Source organism: Anguilla rostrata, chromosome 2 (assembly GCF_018555375.3).
Source record: "Anguilla rostrata isolate EN2019 chromosome 2, ASM1855537v3, whole genome shotgun sequence".
NCBI classification, from domain to species: Eukaryota; Metazoa; Chordata; class Actinopteri; order Anguilliformes; family Anguillidae; genus Anguilla; species Anguilla rostrata.
This window is the reverse complement of record NC_057934.1, coordinates 29,481,181-29,507,371: the sequence shown is the minus strand read 5'-3', so window position 1 is coordinate 29,507,371 and position 26,191 is coordinate 29,481,181. Positions and strand designations below refer to the sequence as shown.

The following is a 26,191-nucleotide window of genomic DNA, read 5'->3' as shown; positions in this document are numbered from 1 at the left end:
CCCCTGGTGTTTCTGGTTTTGCTAGCTAAACTGTTTTCTGAGATGGGTGTTAAATTAGCAATCAGAACAAGAAGAATAAAAGAAAAACAAAGGAGATTTAATCAAAAAAGGGCATCAAGGCTGAAGGAGCATATGAGGAAGCGTAATAAAATAATAACAACGCTGATCTATACTGCCGTATTCTTTTATTTAGTTTTCTCCGGCTTGACATCTTTACACAAAAATCAGACCCGGCTCTGCTCCACCTATACCCCGGCTTTATTCCGATCATTATAATATATTGATGAACTTGATGGCAATGTAAATAACGGTAACGCTAAGGCCAGTTCAGATGAATGATTTGCAACGAGACAAAACGTTTTAGAATGTTGCAGAGAAAATTGCAGCAGTGTGAACTGGTTAGTTGCAGAGTGTCTGAAGCCGTTGCCTGGAGTCTCAAAAGACCCACCTTGTCAAATCGCCAAGTGCAGTTTTAGAACGTTTACAATCAGACGTCTTGGAACTTGCTAGTCTGCAAGTTCCATCCAGTCTCGTTGGGAATCATTGATCTGAACTGGCCTTTAGTTAGCTACATTGCAACGTTGCAACAAGGTAGCATTGCATTCGAGAGATGGTTTGCGAGGTCGGTACCGGTCGGTAGCGTTAGCTAGCGTTTTTCCTAATTGTTAGCTAACATTAGATTGTGTTAATTACATTAGCTAGCTAACGCAACATTACCTGATATGAGAGATGGATACTGTGCGCAACGTTGTCTAAACTAATGTTACCTGTCTTGACATGGTCCGGTAGGTAGCGTTAACTGTGCAAATAGCTATGTAATTTAGTAATGTTACATTGTAATCAAATGTAATAGGAAATCTACATCAACAAATAATATGACCTCATGTTTCCCAAAAACTTTTTAGGGTTCCATAACCCCCCCCTTTTCTCTGTTATTGTAACGCTAGCAGACACCGGAAAAAACAGTACACCGCTCACACACAAGTGAGTTGAATTTGAAGCCTGTTGCGTTGGCTCCGCCTATCCTCTCTGGCGGACCAACCACTCATGGGTAATGGAAAACGCGTCACTAACTATGTGCCGCTTGTAATTTTTTCCCGGGAATGTCACCACAGACACCCAGTTCATAAATTATAATAATAATAATAATATAAATTAATATAATAATAGGCCCAATCACCATTGTGTTACCTAATTCGGCGATAGATAGTGACTTAACAGACATTTATTTTAATGAAAATCTTCGAGATTATTACTTTAAGTGTTCCACTGTACAGCCTGAACATTTATTTATTTGTCACAACTCATCACCATGAACAATGGGCCCAAAAAAAATTATGGCAGGTAATAATTATTAGTAATATTCATATATCAAAATAACAATTACTTTTATTTTTTCATTGTGTATATATTTCTCACATTCATTTTGCTTTCCTATGCTTAGCTTACTCTACCATGTGACCTCTACCTTGTTTAAACATTGTCTACATAGGTAAGGCCTCACTTGCCACGTAAGCCTACGCTACCATGTGATCTCTACCTTGTTTTTCCATTGGATACACTGTCTACATAGATAAGGCCTTACCTGTTTGCCACGTATGCCCTGATGAAGATCGGTTCTCGAAACGTTGGCTTTTTAGTTTATTTAGCCATTATAACAAAGACTTTTTAACTTTACCCTTTTCCTGCTCTCCTCATTGGATTACTATATGATTGCCTAGAACGCTCTTTAGTTCATTTTGGACTTATTATTCTTAATGTGTTTGTTCCCTATGTTCTAAGAGCACCTACTATATATATATTTTTCACATTTATTTTTGTGATAAGCCCACAGAAAATTTATTTGAATGTCATTTAGCCATATTTAGACATGACCACTAGAAAAATAATACCTGCGAGACGAGGTAGATTTTGTAGGAGATGATACATTTTAAGGGCTTCCCAAAACATTCAAAAAGGCAGAAAATGCAATACGTTGGTCTCATGGTTCTTTGGGGAAATTTGTTCTTTGTGACAAGGGACCTATACTGACATTGTTTTCATATCTCTAGGTCAAGCAGTGGAGGAGTTATGATTGTTTAATTATTGTAAATTCAACTATTATAACGCCACCAAGTGGCCAGGCGCAACCAAATATGGTACTGTGTCATTGGGTGCCACCCTCTAGCAATATGCAAAGTGTCAAACTAACCGGCCAAACGATTAAGGAATAACTCCTTAAAGTAACAGATGGATATATATATATATATATATATATATATATATATATATATATATAAAATGGCAGTTAATGCAAGATGGCACCAACCCAATAAGCACATAACTATGTTGCTAATGAGGGCTTTTGTCATTGTAGCAAGTTTTAAATCTCTGCAAAGGTTTTTTACAAATGTTTGACTTTTTTATGCATCAAAAGTTGCAAAAAAGTAGGAATCCAAGACATTCTTAATAGTGTAAGTTAAAAGCCTTTATTGAAAAACTGTCAGCTACATGATGAATTAGTAAGTAGCTACATCTTACCTGCAAGTTTTAAAATGTGTCCTTGACTTTGGAGTAAAACCTTGCACACTGGGGGATTTTTCCCCTCAGAGTAAGACATTTCTTCTTTTTGTTGAAATCTTTTCCTTCAGATTCTAAATTCTTGATGTATGACAAGGTCAATTTGTGTGACATTACTGTCCACAGATCAAACAAACGCATAACTTACATTTGATGAAAATACATATATCTAGAGTGAGAACACCTATTATCGACCACCCAAGGGGGGGCGTGTATCGACCATCTGAAACACTTCACTTCATACATTGTGTTATATTAATACAGCCTCTTTTACAATATCAACTTTTAGACCAGGAACGCGCTCCATCATCATCGAGGAAGCATGTCGTTCAACCCGGAAACCGTAGAAAAATGGTGCACACCGTTTCCAGATTGAACGTGCCCCAGGTCAAAACCTAGTAGGCTATATGGCTGGACCTCTCCGGCCGACCAATGTTGTAACTTCATAATTTGGCCTACCAATGGTGTAACTTCACCACTCACTCAGTCACAGACATTTTAGTTTGTAGGGCTGGCCCAGCTGTTGCGGTCCAGCCAAAAAGACACGTAAGAGTTACATGTTTATGCCTACTATTGCTATAGCTACTTGTGGTACTTTTTCAGAGCTAAATAGTAACTGGAAATTTCAAAGTAGCCTTTCATGGACTGGAAATATTTTGCTTGTTCACTAATGTCAATACAGCCATATTGAAAAAAGTGATCTTTTGGAGTGGGTTTATTTGAAAACAGCACAGAAATAGTTTCACAGTTAGGGGCAGACATACAGCAGGACATCATCGGTGATAATCAAATCATTTTGAGGCATTAAAATTTTCAGAAGAAATTGCAATCCAAAAGATCACTTTTTTCAATTGGTTGTATTGACATGCACAGAAAGTCTGTAGTGGGATTATTTGAAAATGCTATAGTAAAACTGCACACAATTGGGCTAGGACATAGACACGACCCCTTCTATCATGAACAAGTATCAACAGTTTGAGACCTTTTTAATTTGGGGATAAATTCCAATCCAAAATTTTACTCTTTTATATTAGCCTGCATTGGATTACATTGGATGTTTGAAGTGGAATTATTAAAAAACAGTAAAAGTTCACAGAAATGTAGACCAGGAACCCATCTGCCAGGAACAAGTGTCAGAATTTTCAGAACTTTGATATTTGGGGAGAAATTCTTATCCAAACTTTCATATTTTTCACTTGGCGTCTATTGGATTACATGGAAAGTTTGAAGTGGGATTATTAAAAGATGCTACAGTCAAATGTCACAGAAATGGGATAGGATGTAGACCAGGACCCCTTCTACCAGGAACAAGTGTCAGAATTTTCTGAACTTTTTATTTTGGAGAGATATTTCAATCCAAAAATACACTTTTTTCAAATGCCATCTATTGGATTACATGGAACGTTTGAAGTGGGATTATTAAAAAATGATACAGTAAAAGTTCACAGAAATGAGGTAGGATGTAGACCAGGACCCTTTCTGCCAGGAACAAGTGTCAGAATTTTCTGAACTTTTACATTTGGGGAGAAATACTTATCCAAACTTTCATATTTATCTAATATGTCCATTTTCAATAGGATTTTATTACTGTATTTGTTTATATAGACAGTTTGAAATATCATATCTAGAAATACCACCTTTGGGGAAAAAATGCTATATTCTGTAAATGCATTTAGATCAAACCTACCATGCATAAAAAACATAAAAATGCTTGTCAATCACCCACTTTATCTTTTTTATTTATAATGCCATCATAGCGCTGAATGTTAAAACCATAAAACCACCCTTACCAAAAATAAAATGTAATTAAAACTGTAGATTACACGTTAAATATAGACCCACTACTAGTCTGACATTGATAACTTTGGGACTAAACTGCCTCTCGTTTTAGTTAATAACACTCAAAAGCAACTTAAACATCCACTGAGCACTAGTGATTTAAGTATTTTAATATCATTTCTGCAGCCTACTTGACAGTACCTGGTGTATTAAAGGTTGCAAAGAAATTCCAGTGTAAGCTTAAGTATATTTTCCTGGTGTGTATACATGTCCAAAAGTGAATCAAGTAGACTTTCTTATTTTAAGAAAGCATGCTATATTAGTGTGCTTATAAAACTGTATAGGGTCCATATTGTCAAAGTTCCCTTCAGTCTAAAACTTGCTATTCAAGGATAATAGGAAAGCACCTTATTCCCAAATTCCCCTCCTCAGACAGTGATAATTATTTTAAGAGCCCCAAACAATTCCATAATACATTATGCAACATCCCCCGCTTGCTTAGACTTTAGTGGATATGCCTAGGCCCACTTTGTATTTCAGTCAATCATATGTACATATTGCCTCTTGGAGTTCCCGTCAGTTTCCCCGCAAGATCCATCCTGAGTTCCTGACCAGTACAAATGGTTCAGACACCTGAGCAGTTCCAAAAGATTTAGGAGTGGACAATGGCATATTGGTAACTTTATATACAAAGAGACGTGAATACATGTAGCTTTCTTAAACTGGGATGTATTTTTGGGTTATCTAATGTTCTTCTTCTGGCACTGAGGGGAGTTCAGGAATAAGGTGCTGTCCTATTTCCATGCATTTTAAACGATTTCCCAATAATAACATGTTCGCCTGTGCAGACAGTTTCATTAACCCAAGAACAACGCTGGTGCTCACTTAACTTTTCTTATGTAATAACTATGGATGAATTATTCTTGAACTTCTTTGCAACTTTTAGTACATCAAGTAGGGCCTAGTTACTCATGTAGGATCCAGAAAATTATAAGAAATTACTGAACTACTAGGCTATTAAACCGTTAGTTCTGACTAGATTTTTTTAATTAGGCTACTTATGAATTTTAACTAAAACATGAGCCAGTTTAGGCCCAAAGTCAGACTAGTGGGTCTATATTTTAAATTCACATGTAGGCAGTTTATGGGTTTTCTTTTCTTTTCCTTAAGGGGGTGCAGTGCAATATGGTTTAAAACACTCCGCGCTATGATGGTAGCCTACTATAAACAAATTGACCGAGATTGACGAAAAGTTCTATTTTTTATTTTATTTTATTTTTTGACGCATTGTAGGTTTGATCTAAATGCAGTTATAGTATATAGGCTAGCCCTTTTTTTCCAACGGTGGTATTTCTCGATATAATTGTTCCGCCGTGTTAACACATTTCTACGGTTGCGGATCAGGAACTCTTCACGGTAAGAAGAAATTTTTAGGATTTTTCAAATATTGCTTGTGTCGAAAGTGCTGCTACGGAAACAATGACAGATTTACTCACTGGCCACATCTGTCCAAAATGTAAACAAGTCAGGCAGTTTACACGGTCGGGAAAAATTCTATGACAACGTCACCGTGACTTGGTCCACATATTGCTCTATGATCTACACAGCTGTCAACTCTCAAAACGTTTTCCGTGGATAGTAGCCTATACAAACTGGGTAAGGGCAAGTAACTTCCAGGAAAACTCCCTTCATTCAGCGTCAAGCCGGTTATTAATATTACCTCAAGCTTAATTAGCATGCATTATTTTTTTTCATCTTTCCGCTGTGGTTATGATTTCCTGTTTATAAGTAGCCCGCTAGATTGTGACCGTCGTTTAACTTTGTAACCGATGCATTACGGCATGCGAAGTCGCTCATTTCTAATGTGTCTAGTATTTGTAGTTTGATTCACTAAAGACGTTTATTGAAACCAACCTCTATTTGCCAGCATTCAGAAGTCCTCGGGGTCGTTCGCATTTTCGTGTTAAAATAGAGTCACCTTTGGACTTCTCTTTGGTTGCCACCACTAGGTCTAACAGAAAAATTAGGGAAATCCAACTGCAAATGTGAACAAACTGCGATTAGGCTACAACATTCTGGTATAGGGCAATGTGTGTTTTGTGGGTGGTTCAGCAAACTAAATACAGCGGCATGATTTGTACAAGCGTGTGAAAAAGTTTTCCAGTGAAGCAATGCTGTGCTTCGTAACATAGTTTTTTTGACAATACCTGGTGTACTAAAAGGCACCCGTTGTAGTGCCTCTGGGAATATAGGAAATGGGGTCATTAACGGTGGATTTTCTTGAAGGGTGGGGCGCTAAGGGCCAAGTAGACAACTAGTCAAGCAATATAAAACCAATAAATTCACACTGACGGCTTACTGTGCAGCGTGTTACAGTTACGGTATTGATAACCGATAAATATGTTCTTCATCTAGGCTACTTAGATTAATATGCCTATTGGCTATGAAACTGAACATTTCACTTAGCCTATGTTGTAGCGTTCGACCAATTATTTTTGACCGGCTTCGTATGGAAACGTATTTGCAACCGTACATAAAATAGGCGAAATATTGGTCATACCAGCTGTACATATTTATGTAGAAAAAATGTCATTTTTATCTTCCGGAGGAGAATTTGTTTTCGGTGGCCTACTTCGCACTTTTTTTCTGTGCCGGTGTTCCAACATTTCATCCGACCTATCGATAGAGAGGTCGAATGGTCTGCCCGTAATCACAATCTGAAGGAAAACGCGTTTTCAACGTACAAAAATGCCAAGTTGCTCACACGTACAAAGCATTATAAATCATTAACACTGGCAAAATCTTAAGAGTGATTAAGAGTACTGATATCAAAATTATGCCAAAATGCAAAAAACCTTAGTTTACACAAATTAAACAAGCTGTATTCCAAAGCAATACTGTTACCCAATGCTAAATTCTTTCACGTAACTTGGCCCTGTGATTTTTCATTTTACCATGTGAAGGGAATGCGGTCATTCAAAGCATATGTGTCATATAATATTGTAGAAGAAAGTATGGCCTACTATTGTACTTAGTTGGTGAAACTTTATTGGAATATCAAGGCTATAGTACATTACTGGGGCAAACATATGTCTTGATAGGTTTGTTAGGTGAAATATGTATATAAGAAATATTTAAAATTTTAATATGTATTTGTTTAACCCCCAACCCCCCTTTTCTATATGCTGCTAGGGAAATGTTGTCAAAGGGTTAATTAAGTATTCTATGAACTGCATGAATGGATGTATGTATGTACGTATGTATGTGTATACACACAAAATGTATATATTTAGTAAGATGAACTTGACAGGCAAGCATAAGCATATCCTTTGTGGTGTGTAAGTGTTCATCAGCTGTTGAAAACATTAATTTAAATGATGTGTTCTTCCATGGGGCCATTTTTTGTGATAATTTGAGGTGACACAAATTGTGTTAATGACCTATACTGTTTTGTGTGTTTGTACGTTAAAAACATGTTTTTTTATGAGATATCATTTCTTTTTGCGAAGTGTTTGCTATAAGAAAGTGAGAACAGTAATGCATATAAATGTAGACGATGAGAAGTATGCGTACACATACATACATGCAAACACGCATACAGCATAGGCAGTGCCGGATGTAGACTGGTTTGATTGGGAGGCAGAGCGAGATTTTGGGGGGAAACATGATTCGTGATGAACAGTGGAGCAGACCTGGGTGTAAAAATGCGAAGTAACCCTTTAAGAAATAGTTGTGGATTATGGCTATCCTTGTGTGAATTTGTACAGTCTGATGAACATGTACCGTTTAGCACTTTCGCTTTGCTATATATGTAAAACAATGGCTGTGACAAAGGGTGCGGTAGCGTAAGTATAAAAAGAAGCTTGCACCATTAGAAAATGGACAGAAATGTCCCCAGTGTACTCACTCATCTGACGCCCATGCAAGGAGCCTTCATTGACAAAATTATCAGCAATCTCATAGAATTTGAGCTCTGTAGGTCACAACTTGTGTACCCTTCTGTCCTGCTCCGTTTTCTGTTTTTTTTTTTTCATTGAGATGCACTTTCAGTGTTTCTAAGGTTTATAAGGCGTTTTGATAGGCTTAGCTGTTCGCTGTTTTGCTTAGCTAGACAGGGGAGAATAGCAGCACACGCATATGTCCCAGCAATGCATATGCATATTAGAAAATAACAGTAGTAGGCTACGAGAGAAATGAGGACAAAAGATTGGTCCCTCCAGGATTTCGCTGAGTTTTTTTGTGATTGTTGCAATCAAAAATGCTTGATTTTGCAGTGGCTTTTCTCAAAAATTGCAATGCAATTTGCTAAGTTTTATGTGATTTTTTTGCGGTAAAATTACGGGAATTGGCAAAAATTGCAAGTCGAGGGGGAAAATTGCGATTTTTAAAAAAACTACTACCTAATGAAGAAAGAGTCATGTAATCACTTTCTATGATAATAAGCATACTGCACATCACAGAAATAGCTGGAAATATTTTACTTCTCATCTTTTTTTATTTTCTGAACATAAAGAACCATGGGCTTAAAGTTACAAAAAAATTCCTGAGTCATTAAAGTGACATAGCTTTACAATACAGACAGTCTGTGACTGCAATATAGAATACATAGGCTACAGAGGTTGCGAACGGACTTTTGGAGTAAACCAAATTGTATGTAGTGATGAACGGTCTTTCCCAGCGAGCAACAAGTAACGTTACACAGGTCGAGCTACGCTATGCTTGCTAATTATGCTAGATAGCAGTGTTGATAACAGAGATTGTCCGAAGGAGCCGTCTGCCAACAAAGATATTGTTTCATCAGAGAACACATTTATTCACAAAATGGATCACCATTCAATGTTATTGAAGACTCCTGTGACAGATAAGTACTTATGATTACTTTCCTAATCCCTAACCATTTTGCATTTCTTTATGACCGCAGCCCCTACAGACGCATTTTGCTACGTATTTTTTATATGCGTTAATGCGGCTCTGGATTTGGACATTTAATGCGGAGAAATCGCGGGAATTTCGCAAAATTGCAAGCCCCCGCAAATATTGCGGAGTTTGGTTGAATTTGCATGAATTATTGCGATCGCAAGATCACAAATTCCTGGAGGGGCTAAAAGATGAAATTGAGTAGTTGAAACAATATGTTGTTAGCAGAATGGGCATGTAGGTGAAGTCTGACATGATCCCAGACTATAGTGCAAAGAAAATAAAGTGACCATGAGTGAGATGAAGCTAGTCACTTCATGGCTCAATGGTAACGTCACGGTCTACGGATCGTTGAGAAATGGGCGGCACGGTGGTGCAGTGGGTAGCACTGTCGCCTTACAGCAAGAAGGTTGTGGATTTGAATCTCGGCATGGGTTCAGTTTGCATGTTCTCCCCGTGTCCACGTGGGTTTCCTCCGGGTACTCCCGTTTCCTCCCACAGTCCAAAGACAGGTAGGTCGATTGGAGACCCTAAATTGCCCATAGGTACGAGTGTGCGAGTGAATGGTGTGTGTGCCCTGCGATAGATTGGCGGCCTGTCCGGGGTGTATTCCTGCCTCTCGCCCAATGCATGCTGGGATAGGCTTCAGCACCCCCCCCCCCCCGATATTTTGATAAGTGCAAAAGCAATAGACAGTTATTAGTTAGCAATTTAAGTGTAAGAAAATGCTAGTTTAAGATATGAAGGGCGAGGCGGTCATTTACATTGGCAGTGCGCCACCGTCAAGTAGCTGTCTAAAAGGGTGAATTTTTTTGGTGAAATGTGTCCTTGGTTTTAGAGAAGAAGACAGGTCACAGTAAGCACAGCTGTACTCCGGTTGTATCCATATGGCCTGGCGATATTGTAGGAGATTAACTGAACATGCGGATGGTATGTCATAATGCAGTCTATACGTTTGCTGAACGGTGGTTAACCCTCTGGGGTCGAGAGCTCCGCCGGCGGAGCTCGACAAGATGAAATTAACTTTCGTTTCTATTTGGATGATTAACTTCACGTGCTGTTATCATACAGACGCAACAAAAACATTGACAGAAACCTTAGAATCGCGACTTTCCAATGCGCCCATTGGCAAATAATATAAATTGTTTTAAATGTTCCAAATTTGATTAATTAGATCATGTATGCTTCGCTAAACTTTACTCATTACTATGTGAATTTCGCTCAGCAGGAAGTCCGCCCAAATCGCATTCACATGTTAACAACATTATAATTACTCTCCATAGAAGGAGACTAAAGGAGGGGCGATGTGAGATCCATGTGAGAAATGCCAAGTCTGCGAAAGCGGGATAGAATGTCACAGAGTGTCACCTAATTCACTTCTTTTGAGGTGAACATTTCGTTTAATTTTGGAAAATGGTCCGTCCGGAAGCCGACACTGATGAAGAGCGGTGTCATTTCGAACAGCGAACTGATCCAGCTGAGGATCAACTTCATGCGTAAGTATATTTCTTATGATCATATTGGTAAATATGTGTACTTTATTGCAACGTATCTGTGTGTTTGTAGGAATATCCAGCAATGTGCGCGTTTGTAAATTCCCACACTACGAACGATTCGAACTATTGCATCTCAAAATGATAGGCTAGGCTCTCTGCGTCTGGTTGTGTTAGAAGTATCAGGTAGACTGTATAATTTTTCGATCATATTCGTAATAAATAGCTCATGCCTGGCGTGTAGTGGCGTGGCTAGGACTCTAAAACTGATGTCCTTGCACAATTGATATTAGCATACTCTAAGTAAGTTCGGGAAATAGCAATAAAATAACCACTTAGCTAAACAGACCTAGCCTAGTTCAGATTGAGGCATTGTTATTGATGAGTTGCGTGTAGTTTAGTTGGAATATCAGTGTTTATTTAGTTAAGCTAATGTTTTTTCGTTGATAGCTTGCATTATTTGTAAATGTGTGCTGTATTACATTCTCTGTGTGTTTGTAGGAATATTCACCAATATGCGCGCTTGTAAATTCCCACACTACGAATGATTCTAACCATTGCTTCTCAAAATTATAGGCTACCTCTCTGCATCTGGTTGTGTTTGTTTGGTTCTTTGTTTGTATACGATGTCACATTTCATAAATTTTGTTTTCATTAGTTAGTGGTTTGTCCCTTTTTTGTAAAGCACATTTAATTTTCACCTGTTGAAGGAAATGTGCTATATAAATAAAGTTTGATTTGATTTCACATTTCCTAACAATTTTGTTTTTATTATATTTGCAGAGATGTTGATCAGGAAACACGGCCTATTTCACCACTAGCTAAGAGGCCAGGCAGACGTTGCAAGAGTACACCAGTCTCATCTCATCTTCCATGCAGTTTACTTCAATAAATGTTCTAAAATCAAAAGTTGTCTTTGTTTCTGTCTTCTAAATGGCTCACTGAGTCTTTGTCTTAGTGGTGGGGAGGCATGCGGCCAGGTGTGAATAGCCTACTTAGCTGGCAGGTATTCCTACCCAATGCATATTCATTACAGAAAGGCCATTTGCCCTCCCATTCTCACCTGGTGTTGAAAAATAGTAGTCACAACACTAACTTTTAGCAATTTATTTTATATTTCTCATTGGATTTGCTAAAATATTTTGTCATCTTTTGATACCCAAGACCTTGAAGAACACATTTCAGTGACAAAAGTCTTATTCACAGTTGTTTAGTGTGTTTTATTACAACATTCCTGTGCATGTTCAAAACTACTGTTTACAGTTTGTGTGTTTTTAGAGCAGTTTACAATCCACACATTATTATGACCTACTTACTGCTGCCATATTGTTGTAGCTGAGTTTGTGCTGAAAACAAAGATATGAAACACTTTGGAATCACTGTATATAAAGTTGATTTACACAAATGTCAGAGCATCGCACAATCACCAGTGTGCCTCATTTTACCCTTAGACCCCAGAGAGTTAAATGTGGTGCAAAAGCAATAGTTATAGAAATAAAAGACAATTATTAGTGAGCAAATAAGTATGTATAAGAAATTTTCTTCATGTGGGGCTTGAACCTGTGACTCAGTGATCCGTAGACTGTGATGTTACCACTGAGTCACGAAGTGACTAGCTGTGGAGACTGGCAATTTTCTTGCCTGTGTATGTGACATTTTGATTGGCTGGTGTTGCTGAAGGATTGGCTGGTGTATGGAAAAAGAAGAAGAAGGAGAAAATGCAAAACCCCCCTTAGTTTAGGGCTTTATTGTGTGGACATGTGAAGTTGTTAATGAATTTTGTCTGTTGAAATGGGGTCATGTACCAAAATTAATGTTTTTAAGGGCTGAGAGTCTGAGGCTGTTGCGGTTATTTCTGTGGGGAACCCTGAAAAGTGCCAAACTCTCTGTGCTGTATAGGTATGGGGCATGCCCCACCAAGGCGTAACTTGGCTCGATGGCATACCTGCCATCCCAGTTTATCATAGCACGTCAGTTCCCATATTGAAAAAAAACACTTGGTTTAATTAAAATATACTTTTAAATGCAAGAGCATCCTGTATTTTCATTGCTCTAGAGGTGAAATGCATACATGCATCATACTCCTGCACCTGTGAAATGTTGTCAGATTGGTCCTCTAATGGCATGGGTACGTGGTTACCCATTTTTTCCCCAAACCACTTTAGCACAAACCATGCCCCGTAGTTGCAACATTAGACAACAAGATTTAGCACATAGCACAACCACACCCTGTAGTTGCATTTGTCAACACACGTGTAGCGACACCGAGTTGTCAACTGTATTTGAAGATGTTTGAGTAAACTGTCATATAATATATGCTACATTATTGTTTGTGCTTACAGTTTGGTCTTTTCAATTTACTGCACTATGTCTAGTTTAACACATGCTGCCTGGCACCAATTCATTTGAGTCTTGTTGATTTGATTTGCTGCAAATAACACACCATTACATGGATCCTTCAAGATGTGCATTTAGATCTATATTAGATTTAATCCATGTGTATTAAAGCAGTTAATAACATAGCACACCATTTTTATATTGTCAGTGGTATGGTAGGCCAGGCCTACTTCTTTTCTTATTTTTATCACTTAAATGTAAATGTGAAGAAATGATTTCATGCACTAAGGTTAGTGGGGAGGCTCCTGTAGTAATCAAACGTAATCCTAGATTTATTCATGGATAGAATAAATTGCCATGCCAGTTGTGGAAATTTGACAGTAGATCATGTTGCTGTAAAACCTGAAAGTTCAACTCTTCATATTTCCTCAGGACAAAAATCCCACCATTCTTTTTTGCCTGTGGCCTGTGTTCAATAATGACGTCACCAGAAGTTGACCTGGCACACATCATCCCACCACAAGCCCTGAGCCGACTTGCAAGGGAGTGGCTGGCAGAAGATACGCCCAACTTTGATCCTGCTGGAGTGTGTGTGGGGTCAAAGGAGGTCAGGGCAACACTTCTATGTAAATCACCAGGGAGTGTGCTTGCAGGATGTCCTTTCTTCACAGAAGTCTTCAGTGAACTTGGCTGCACTGTGGACTGGATTTACAGAGAAGGACAAACACTGGGTAAGAAAGTGGTTACTGTGTTGGTAATTATATTACTGGGTCCTAGCTTCAGCAGCTGGGTGGGTTTGGGAAATTCTACACACTTCAAGGGAGTCTGATGGGGGCTGACCTATAACAGTGTAAAATTTATTTAGCTTATTATTGCACCATCCTGTGGTGAAATGAATGTAACCTACTGTCAATTAGAGGTACCACACTAATGTTAGATTGTAAGTTCTAAAAGATGACACATGCACTAACAGGTGTAGCGTAATGTTTCAGCAAAGGCCGCAGTCACAGGAATAGTTAAAAAGAGCATAACCACTTTGTGCAGATGCAAAATACGGCCAGTCCTCACCCATTTATATGTTGTATCTAAGGCTTTATTACCCCAGATGTGAGCATCACAGAGACTAGGAAAATGGCTTAAATGAAGTATGACAACGTATTGTACCATTTACAATACTAATTAGTTCACTTCATTTTTATAATTTACGTATAAATATTTAGCTACAAATGAACAGTTTTGACTCATGAAACTCACTTTTGCATCCTTTTAAAGTGGGAATTACTATATTTTCATCAGTATAGGGGGATGGATATGTAGGGGTCCAAAAACCTATCCGAAAACTCGCTGAAAATGAGTAAAATGCTTTTTATCTATTATAAAGCTTGTAAATTTGTTCATTTTTCACCAGAGCCCCATTAGAAATGTTAGAATAGGAGAATTGGAGTATGTGAACAAATTACATAATGCAAAAGCATTATAATACATTTTTGTACACACACCTTAATATGTAATTCTATACTTAAAAAAAAAAAAAAAAAAACTATTTTGTTTTGGTACTCTATAATATGTAACCTTTTGTTGCATGCTCAGGGATGACATTCACTGTAGTGTGTTTCGCAAGTGTTGCTATTTATAATCAGTCAGAGGGAAATTTGCATTCATGTAAATCATCAGCACACAGTAAATTTGAATTTTGAAATTTGAAAAGTCGTTTCTATGCCAATGGAGACACGAATACCTCATAATCTAACTTATGTACAATAAAAAGATAATATTCCACCAACAGGCAATATGCTGGAAATAATCTAGCTTCATGGGAAGAAAGACACTAAATTTCATTGTGAATGGTGTGAATGGTATGAATACTGAAAAAGCTGGCCGCCACAAGCCATTTTCATAACAGTGATTAGCCATTAGCTAGCCCCTGATACAAATGTGCTGAGCATTATTAGCAAAGGCTTGTCAGTTAAACCGCAATACCTACATGTCAAAGAGGACTTATTCGGCATGTTTGTACTGTATGTGTCCTTCTCGAGAGAATCAATGCTGTTTGGCTCAGAGTAGCCTCCCTCGCTCTCCTCTTCTGACTCTCTCCCTAAATCCATATCAGCTAGGATATGCCTTAACCATTTGAGAAGTTCTCAAGATTAATAATAATAATATTTTATAAAAATTGAAGGAAAATAACAATTACACCTCATCGGGTGTGCCACTTTTCCTGCTAACACACGCGTAAAGCTGTGATGATACTACCAAAATTTCTGTTATGTCCAGATAGACACATCAGGGTTTCCGCCAGTGTATTGCAAGTCCGGCGGCCCGCCGGACCTAAGTTGACCCCCCGCCAGGCCTAAGCATCGGGGAATTTTTTTTTTAATGTATTTTTGCAATGTTTTTAAACTCCAGTTACAGTGGGGCGGCTCGGTTGAAAAGCTCACCAGCGACATCTGTTGGTTAAAATGTGAACGCAATAGGAAAACAGCAGGTCTGAGATCAGTGTTCTTTACCCTCATTGTGCGTGGAGTGACATTCAACCTTTTTACAGTCTCTGCATTCAACACGCTTCCAACTATCACAAGCTAACGTTACCTAGCAAGCCACCATTTCTTATTTAGTAGGCTAACTAACCTCGTTACAAACTGCGTTATCACTTCATCTCGTTGGTAAGTACATTCTTTTTCTATTAATTAAGCAGTGCGTAGGTAACGTTGAACTAGTAGCATGAATGTAACGTTCGATATATTGTAACATTACATGACTTAATCTAAATAACGACTTCACTTGTTTATTAATAACGTTAGCTTGATGACATTGATATCCACGACAACGCTGTCATAAAAATTTTCCCGACCGTGAAAACTGCCTGACTTGTTTACATTTTGGACAGATGTGGCTACAGAGTAAATCCATCGTTGTTTATCTCCCAGCACTTTCGACACAAGTAATATCGGAAAAATCCTAAAATTTCTTCTTACGGTGAAGAGCGCCTGACCGGCAAATAAATGTATTAACACAGCGGCAAAATTAGGCTATATCTAGAAATACCATCTTTGGGTAAAAAAACGCTACGGTTGAGGTGCAGGCACTCTTCAGGGTAAGAAGAAATTTCAGGATTTTTTCGATATTGCTTGTGTCTAAAGTGCTGAGATAGAAACAATGATAGATTTACACAGGAGCCACATCTGTCCAAAATGTAAACAAGTCAAGCAGTTTTCACGGTCAGGAAAATTTTATGACAACGTGGTCATGTAGCTAAATTAGCTAGATAGCCAAACAGTCAGTAACACAGATACTTCCTTGGTGCCATTTAGGGATAATGTCAAGGAGGAAAGGTAGCCTACTGTAAAAGCCAAAAAACCTTTTTTAAATGTTTTAAATGTTTTAAACAGTTAAACTGTTTTTTAAACAGTTTTTTAAATGTTTAAATGTGCCCAGCATTCCAAGGCTTGTTCTAAGATTCAGTAGCCAATCAGGACTTGAATCCAAGCTTTTTGAAGAGTGCAAAAACTTTGATATTATTTATTTTAATTTAATTTCTTTTGTTGTTGTTGAAAACACAGAATTCCAAGACTGTACATTGTTGTCAGATTCTTTGTAAGACTCTGCTATGCTGTAAGTAGTTGTTGATTTTTTAAAATGCGTGTTGAATAAATGACTTATTTATAACAACATTCACATTATGCAGTCATATTTTCAAATCTCCAGTCAGCTTTTAGCCCTGACTTAATGTAGGGCCCTATGGAATCTGTGTTATAGCTTTTTTAAATTCTCAATTCCGTGATTCCGTCCGTGATTCTGTTATCACAGAAACTATAGGGCCCTACCTTCATGCTGCCATCAGTCTGTCGCTGGCCCGCGCCGGGCCCTGTCAAAAGATACTTGCCACTGGGCCTAACAACTTTTCTGGGGGAAACCCTGCACATCATACAGAGTTGGAAAGCTTATACTGTCCTCTACTGGATAAAAAAATTGTCGATCAAACCAGAATGAACTGGAAAGGGCCACAGTGGCGTGTGGTCTATGCATAGCTATCTCAGAAGGCATGCCTGCATTTTCAATGAGTGTGTATTAAACACACAGATTGTCCAAGACAATAAATGGCTCCTGAATCTTGAAAGGAACATCTCTACATGTAAAACCAATGGTAGGATTGTGTATTTATTCCATATTTAGTAGCTGATATTAATAGTAGAATGACATGGTGTAATTACATAAGAATTTCAGTTATTTCACTATTTAGTCAGCAGCATTTTTCACCGCTGCTTTGGCATAGTTTTGGCCTGTTGTTGGCTGTGATGTAATACTAATTTTAGGTTGTGAAAACATATTTTAATAAATTAACGATTGTCCTGTTTGTTACGCTTGGTTGGTAAAGTTGAAGATGAGACTGGGCGTGGGTTGCTTGTACATGGATGAACTACGTGACAATGTTGGCACTTAAAAGCTCCATAATTGGCATCGCTATAGTGTATCATGTACTAATAAGCTAGAACATAGAGTTTGTTGTTCCCCTCTAGAATGGTTGCAAGAGCAATAAATGTCTGAGTTAAGCAGTCTCAGCCAAAGCCGGCATCCTGGCCACTAGAGGGCTTGCGCAAAGGGGTTAAATGCCATGGCAACTTCAGAAAAAGCATCTTCAATAGAGGTATAACTACCTATGAGTGGTCAATGTTTCAGTTTTGGTCGGTATCGTATCTTCATTGCCTCTTATTGGTTATAATAATTTCTTTATTTTTGCTATTTTAGCTTTAGCTTGTTCAGACATTTTTGTGTTGTTTTTGGGTGCCAGTGGGAGACGGTTTACTTGCCATCTTCAGAAATACCATGTACTCACTCTCTGATCTGATCTCTTTGATATTTCAAAGAGATATCTCGTGATATTTTCAGTAGCATTGTTTTATTCAGCTCTTCATTTTCAGTTGTCTTGTTTGAGCACCAATCAGATATTTTCTCTTCACTTTAAAAGTAGGTACAGCTAGTTAGCAAAAGAAAATTATCAGTCTTTGCTGTTATATGTTTTGAACATAATACTCACCCTTTCACATTGGTCAGCCCCAGAGAGGTACGTTCTACCTGTATTAAACTAGACGTGATTCGAAGGTAGCATGATAGATGGGTAGGGGGCTCCGCAATGATGGACGGTATTGGCTACTCAGAATGGTCAAAGGGGTGGTCTGTTCACATTGTAGGCCCCTACCCTTTGCTTGACTATCAACTTTATGGTCTACAAAATCTAGTGTTGTTCTGTCAAAATTTTAAAAAGCTTGTCAGTTTAAAAAAAAAGAAAAGATCAGACTATGGCAGGGCCCTAGGGCATGGGGCTCTTGCATGGCAGGGGCTGTAGGGGTGTGCACTACATCAGTGCATGCTCAAAGTGCCATGGACAAAAGCCCATGCAAGTTCAGGGTTTCTCATGGCTCGAACAGAGGCTAAGTGTGGCTATGTAACCATGTAAATTAAAACCTATACTACCCTCTATTCAAATTTTATGTTTTGATGGGCACCAGTTTTTTCATAGACCTACATTGTCCTTGTTTATGCATTCTTCAGTATTTAAAGTTCAATTTTATTATTTTTTCCATGGCAGTGAGGACCAGAGAAGGTACATTGTCAGTATCAATTCATCACTATATTTGTTCCCATTAGGGTTCTTGATAAGTGGCTGGCTGGGTTCTTACTTTAATTCTATTAAAGATAATTGCCATTGCCTTCACAATTACTAAGGCCCTGATACACAGGCAACATTTATAGGCAATGCAGATGGACAATTGTGCCCAGAAATGTGACCAATAGTATGCGAACAGTATTTTTTCACCAAAATAATTTTTTTTATTTTATTTTTTTTATGGTTTAGGCAAATGCAACATTTTCATGCTGTGGAACTTTCAGCCTGCAAAAGTTTCCTTGGATATGTTGAGGGGTTATAGCTATTTTCAAAAGGAAAAATTATAAAGAAACCTTACAATTACAGTGAGGGTCTCATGGTCTTGGTGCTTTTGCCCCTACACATTTCAAGGGATTAAATCAGTCTTAATGACCATTTAAGTGATTTTGTGTACTTGTTTTCTTAGCAGCTCTACAGAGTCACTGATTGTTAAATCATAAGGAACATAACTTACTCTGTTGGCAGATCCTTTAGTGATTGGAGAAAATATGCAATTAATTATCTGCATTCATTCCTTTGGAATGGTTGAAGTTTAAAAAAGAAAAATGTAAAAGCATTTTTCAACCTGGCAAAGAGAAAGTACTGAATCTATTTTAAGGTATCATTAAATTTGTTTTAATTATCTGTCAAACCTTATGTGAAAATATATTATTTATCAGCCTTCTGGCTATCAATCATGCTTTGTCATCCAATTTAGCTTCATCAAACCAAAAAGCTTATTTCTCAGACAGAACAGCATCAGTCTTGTTCTCAGATAAAATATTTTGATTATACAAAAAGGTGTCAAACAATGAAGCAGCCTTCCTCAGTCCACAACTGATATTTTCACACCATGTTAGCATTAGGGCTGATCAATTTAATTTCCTTAGTTTTTGTACCGGGATGTTTAATTAGGGGTCTAAGGATGTAATTAGCACCAAGGATGTGTAGGCCCCCTATTATTTTTGATAGGATTCTTTTTCTTATTGTTTTTATTCTGCTTCTCCCTATATTTCCACCTCTTTCCCATGTTCAGAATCTCACAAAATTTGTGAGCCATTTTCAGTATTTCTGTCAATTTCTTATGTATGACACGCATGTTACTGGCTCTCTAGGTGGTGCTACAGTGCCACCTCCAAAATTTAAACTTTAAAAAAATGATTACAGTCATGCTGTTTGATGTACATCCACCAATTTTTTTCCACGTCTACCACCTCTTTTGAACTTTTAATATCATTGAACCCCTAGTGTCTGCCTTATAGATTTTTCACCATTTTCAATTTTTTGAAAAAAAAAAAAAAAAAATTCTGGAATGTTTTTCTGATTCTCATCACATTTGGCATGTTTGATTCACAGGATCTCCCTGTGTTAAATTGCAAAGGAAATTTTGGCAGTGAGCGGTAGCAGGTGGAGTGACCTCAGCAGGGGAGTGACGTGACAGAACCTAGGAAGACAAGTTGAGAAGCAGCATTCTGGGTCATCTGTTGCGGCTGTATGGCACAGGCTGGCAGGCTTGCAAGGAGCGAGTTGCAGTAATCAAGACGGGAGGTCATCATAGCCTGGACAAGTAGCTGGGTGGAGTATGTGGTCAGGTGTGATCGAATCCTCCTGATGTTATACAGGAGGAATCTGCAGGACTGTGATGTTGGCTTTGATGTGCACCTTGAGGTCCAGTTTGTCGTACAGGACTACCCCCAGGCTCTTTGCAGAGTGAGAGGCAGTCACTGTGGTGGCATCAATGGCGATTGACACCGCTTGTAGTAGGGAGGTCTTGTATGCCATCTTCTGTTGCATGGGGATGGGAGTGGACATGTTACTATTATGATCACTCCAAGGGAAATTTTACGTTTATCTAGCACATATCATCACAAAGTTAGTTTGAATGAGTATTTTCCATACCATTTCCATTCCATACTGTTAGCCCCAAAAACAAATGTTCTGAGCATTATTAACAAAGGCTAACTGTTTTGTCTTACGACCAATATGAATATAATAATATAACAAAAATATGACACAACATAAATAATTGAAATGTTACAAGTAGTAATACTTACATGTTCGTATATATGCTACCTAGACTTCATGCTTCCTGTTCTTCTGACCAACTCCCCAGAGACTTTTAGCGATGCTGATGAGTTGGTAATATCAGTAAAATCTTCCAAAAACCAAAGGAAAAAATAATTACACCATAACGAGTGCTTGTACTGCATAATGTTACATTTGAATGCTTCAGTTGAACACTGAAGCAACCACTCATGCAGATATGCAGGGCTCTCACTCTAATAAAATTTAAATTAAATATGCCATATAACATTGGAAAGCTTGTACTGCCCTCACCAGAATTATCAATGAAATCAGAATGAACAGAAAGGAGTTACACTGCTATAAAATGCAATTGGGGTTTCGCGTTTGACTGTTGTAAATACCTACCCGCACTTGCCATTTGCGTGTTTATTTCGCAAATAGTTTGTTCAAGACAATACATTATTACTGAAACTTGAAAGGGACATGTTTACATGTAAAACCAAGTAAGATGGGCGCTATTGTTCAGTGTGTCATGCTTGGGGCATATAGTTGCAGATGAGACTGCAGGGAGGGGGTGCTTGTTAAATGGACGACCTACGCGACAATGGTGGCACTTAGAAACTCTGTGTTTAACATAGTTATTCTGTATCATTCACTAATAAAGCTAGAATACAGAGCTTGTTGTCTCCACTTGTAGTTTGACTGCAGGAGTGCAGCAATGCCATGACACCAGCATCCTGGCCACTAAAGGGGTTAAGTATGTTTCAACACTGAAAATATTTTGTGAAATATGGTGACTTCACTTATGAGGGATACATTTATTTCTTAAAAGAGGAACTATAAACCAGATATGTATAAGTTTATAAATAATGACTGTTGCATAAGTGATATTTTTGAAGTTTATAACATACATTCTCCATAAAAAACTGACAGGTTAACGCCTTCATTTATATAGTCTGATAAGACCCCACTCTTAATTTATGTTCCCTGTAGGTGGCATGAGTCTCTGGTCTGAATCTCAAGAACCATATATTCTACCATGCTGGAACCTATACAAGGGAAATTCAATAGAAATTACGTAAATGTTTTTACTGTACAACTTTTTTGTTGTATGTATATGCTTGTATAATAAACCTTTTTTCCACCAGGTCTTGGGAGGATATAATTTGTGTCATTATGCTTCAGCTTCCTTACGAGTTGTTTCCATCAGGTATGGAATTAGTGACTCAGACAGCAGTCGTGAGAGGCCCAGCAAGGTGTGTGTTGCTGGGAGAGAGACCAGCCCTCAACTGCCTGGCTCGCACCTCTGGGATTGCCACTCGTTGTCGGCAGCTACTTGACATAGCTCAGACTGAGTGTTGGAAAGGTCAGCTCGCTGGCACCCGCAAAACCACACCAGGCTTTCGCCTTGTGGAGAAGTATGCCATGCTTGTGGGAGGTATATCAATGCACAGATATGATCTCAGTGGAATGGTCATGCTGAAAGATAACCATGTGTGGGCCTCAGGAAGTATCACACAGGTGGGCATTGGTGCACACGTACTGGTTATTGCGTGTATGCTTTATATAAATCAATTTAACACTATTACAAGTGTTGTATTATCTATTGAATGAGCGAGTATAAGGATCCATCAATTGGAACATACAATTAATTTCTTATGCCTTAATACACTACGCTTCTCAGACAAAAGAGGGTAAATGAATGTAGAACTATTTTAATAGTTGTACAGATTGTGCAAATAGGATTGAACAATAATTTTGCTGAGTAAGTATTTCAAATGAGGTGTTAGATTTAAATTTATTTTAGTCCTAGCATATATAACCAGTGCACCAAACTATTTTTCCTCTCTCCACTCTTCCAGGCAGTGAGAGATGCCCGCACAGTGTGTGGGTTCAGCAGTAAGATTGAGGTTGAGTGTAGGAGTGATGAAGAGGCTATAGAGGCAGCCACAGCTGGAGCTGACATCATCATGCTGGACAACTATACCCCACAGGTGACACTGCTGATCTCTTAACCAGTTGGTCATGAAAAACCCTTTATCAACCGTCTTCAACATGGAAAACTAATTTACTCACATATACAAAGCATACATTAGTTTAAAGAATTCAAATATATATACTGCCACAAATTATGGAAACGCTGTTTAAAGAAGTTTAGCACTTAAAGGGGAATTGCACTTTACAACACTTCTGCTTCTCATGACTGATATTGTCCTTCTAATGAAAGAGTCGCCCTTCATTTTTCGATCAGTTATTTGATTATGCTAATATTTTACGCTGTTTTGTTGTTTTCCTTTACAAATGCAGGAAGTAGACCCAGGCAGTTTAGTGTCGAACTCGAGGATGCATATCATTGCGCAACTTCTGATGTGGGCGTACCTGCAGACAATAACATTAGGTTGGTCGTAGAAATAGTGTTATATGACTACTAGCTAGCGAAACCGAAAATGTCTGAGGACGAAGGAGATTTTGTTTTTGATCATGGGATTGTTGTGCCCTATCGATTTGAGCCGGAATACACAGAAGAAGAGCTGGCTAATTTTCTGGCTGATCGTGTGAGAGCGAGCCAGGAGCGGACCGAGATCGAGGAACCACAGGCTATTCCCTGGACAAACGGCAACTGGTGGTAGACATCCGGTGTATCACAGACAGACGCGATAGCGTTAGCCAGCCCGCATAGTACCTACCTCGAGCGGTTTGACCAACGATGGAAAAACGGTGGGTACAGCTCCAGGCTTCAGACGGTCACCTTGGTAGTCGGTGCCTTCAAAGTGGTCGCTGCATACCCTTAGTCCTCGTTTGCGAACTTCTTCGGCTGTTATGTTGGTGTGTCTGATTACATCCAGCCACGTCTGGCACAAAGTTACATCGCGTGGAAAACTATGAAAATGTGCTTTCAAGTCAAGTTTAACGGGGGCATTATAACAACCGGGTACATGCACCTCATTATTACACCGATATCGCATCAAACAAAAGCAAGCAGACGTTAGTTTGTTCGATTTCAGCGCTAAGTTAACGGAATGTTTTGCTTCTCGCTTCTTCTCAATTTGCCGTGAAACAAAATCGAAGAAGAAAAAACCTGAAACCATACTATGCAAAAAAAATAGGTCTTTGTTTCTAACGTTAGACATTTAAAAATAAATATCTAATCAAAAAATTAAGGGTGACACATTCATTAGAAGGACAATATCAGTCATTAGAAGCAGAAGTGTTAAAAAGTGCAATTCCCCTTTAAGTAACTTTTATCAGTGCCCTTTCTTCTGTTGTTTTTCTTAGAGCCATGTAAGAGCTATGCGTCTGTAAAAATGTATTTAGAACAGTATTTGATTTGACCATGAGTAGTAACAACATTATGTAACAATCAGTAATTTGAAATAAAGTATACATGCCAAAAAATGTTTTTCTTTGCATGAGTATTAAAATTTTATGTGGAAAAATACTGGACAAATACATGTTCAGGATGATTTTCAATTTTCAACAGTAAGATAAATTAGACTGATCTATTATGTAGGTATAAATTAATACATATAGGAAGGTGTAATGATTATTGCTTGTTTACCACAAATGATATTGCTTGTTTAACACAAATGCTAATTGTTTCTTAATTTTTGTTTTATTTTGCAGTTATATTTATTACACATTACATTTATGTAATTGTTGCAAGATATTCCTTTAATTGTCAAACTGCTTATAAATGCTCTTCTAAGTTTTCATAATTTGTGGCAGTATTGGAGGTGTACGTACTATATATATATATATATATATATATATATATATATATATAAAATGGATGGATGGATGTAGTTTTTCCCTTCTATCCCAGTCCACCTGTATCTTAGTACCAAAGATTCCCACCTTGGATTAATTTGTCAAGCTGGTTCACAGTGTGTGTAGCACACTTACAGAAAAGCATTCCAGTTACTGTGGTAGAATTGTGCATGAGACTATGAAGTAAGAGAGTGAATGAGGCAATTTGGCACCCAAAATTGAAAATAGGGGACAGGAGGTTTACTCAATGGCAGATGAGCTATGATTGAGCATCAGTTCTGGAGGGTGCCATGTTCTTGGATACCGATTTGGTATCTGAGGGTTAGGCACATTGACACAACTATAATTTTCAAATTGACATTGAGATTATTTACATTATTCACTTTCAGTACATAGTTTACATTGTCATTCTTCTCTCACATTAGGTACTACACACTGCCGCTCTTTCCTTGAAGAAACAGTTTCCTTCTGTGCTTATTGAAGCCAGTGGTGGGGTGACACCACTTTCACTGCCTCTGTACTTCTCCTCAAATGTGGATATCATCTCTATGGGCTGCATCACCCAAGGGTGCCCCACTGTGGACTTTTCCCTCAAGGTGCAGTCATCCAGCAATGAAAAAGATCCCCTGCAATGAGTCTGTTGCACTGGTTAACGTTGTTCAAAATAACAATGAACAGTAACAGTAGTAACCAATAATGGCAGCATGAGACTTCATTAAAATTGAATCTTCTCCTAGGAAGAATTTTGCTTTATGAACTGCACAAACTGTATTTGTATGTGTAGAGCTGTGTCAAATAGCAAAGACAGTACTATTTTACTGCCTATGTATTTTGCTTGTTATAAGAAAGAAAAATAAATATTCAGACCATTCTCTTCCATGACTTCCATTCCAATTTAATGACAAAAGTTTGATCATGATCAGAAAAAAGGGTGTAGAGTATGTGTGGAGGCATGCTTGTTTGTTTCTACTGGTTGCTTCATTCTTTGTAACTATAGCATTTTAACATTGTGCCAACCAAGCCCGTAATGTGTGCCAACCAAGCCCGTTGTGCACAACATGCCTTTAATCATCAATGACCTAATGACCTATATATATATATATATATATATATATATATATATATATATACCTGCAACCTTAAATTTTAATTTGCTACTGGTCAGAATATTCAAGCATAGATTATGCTGGAGAAACATGGCAAAGTGAAAAGTCTGTCAACCAACCTCGGTCTCCTCTACTTGTATGCTACCAATGACAGAATATAGTAAGCCTAAGATAAAGTGTTTTTAACCTCTTAGCGCAAAGCCCCTAGTGGTCGGCACGCCGGTGTGCCGAGATTGCTAAACACATTCAGTGCTACTGCGACCAAAGTATGAGTTAAAAACAGAAACGCGTTGTTTTAGTTTCATTAGTAGACGATACACGACAACTATGCCGAAAACGGAGTTTCGCAGCCCCACCATTGTCGCTCTGGTCGTTCATTTAACACGCACCCCCTCCCTGCAGTCTCATCTACAAAACACCCCCCACCCTTGACATAATGGACAATACTGTCTATCTTGGCATTCATAAAAATATTCTTTCACCACTAAAAAATCATACTCCGTCATAGCAACAAGATAAACTCGACAATAGCCCTAAGATATGCCTATACAGCAGTGAAAACG

The 26,191-nt window shown here is 38.1% G+C and overlaps 1 protein-coding gene across 2 annotated transcripts; it reads left to right on the top strand.

Annotated features, from left to right (window-relative positions):
- Positions 1–5,524: 5,524 nt before the first annotated feature.
- Positions 5,525–25,404, top strand: LOC135247713 (nicotinate-nucleotide pyrophosphorylase [carboxylating]-like). 2 transcript variants are annotated; one of them, XM_064321488.1, is made up of 5 exons: positions 5,525–5,754; positions 13,518–13,816; positions 21,965–22,275; positions 22,617–22,748; positions 24,948–25,404. In XM_064321488.1, the coding sequence occupies exons 2-5, from the start codon at positions 13,564–13,566 to the stop codon at positions 25,155–25,157; spliced, it is 906 nt and encodes a 301-aa protein (XP_064177558.1). In that variant the 5' UTR covers positions 5,525–5,754; positions 13,518–13,563; the 3' UTR covers positions 25,158–25,404. The 2 variants fall into 2 exon arrangements, with proteins under 2 accessions (XP_064177558.1, XP_064177557.1); XM_064321487.1 differs by lacking the exon at positions 5,525–5,754 and adding an exon at positions 5,836–5,994.
- Positions 25,405–26,191: the final 787 nt, after the last annotated feature.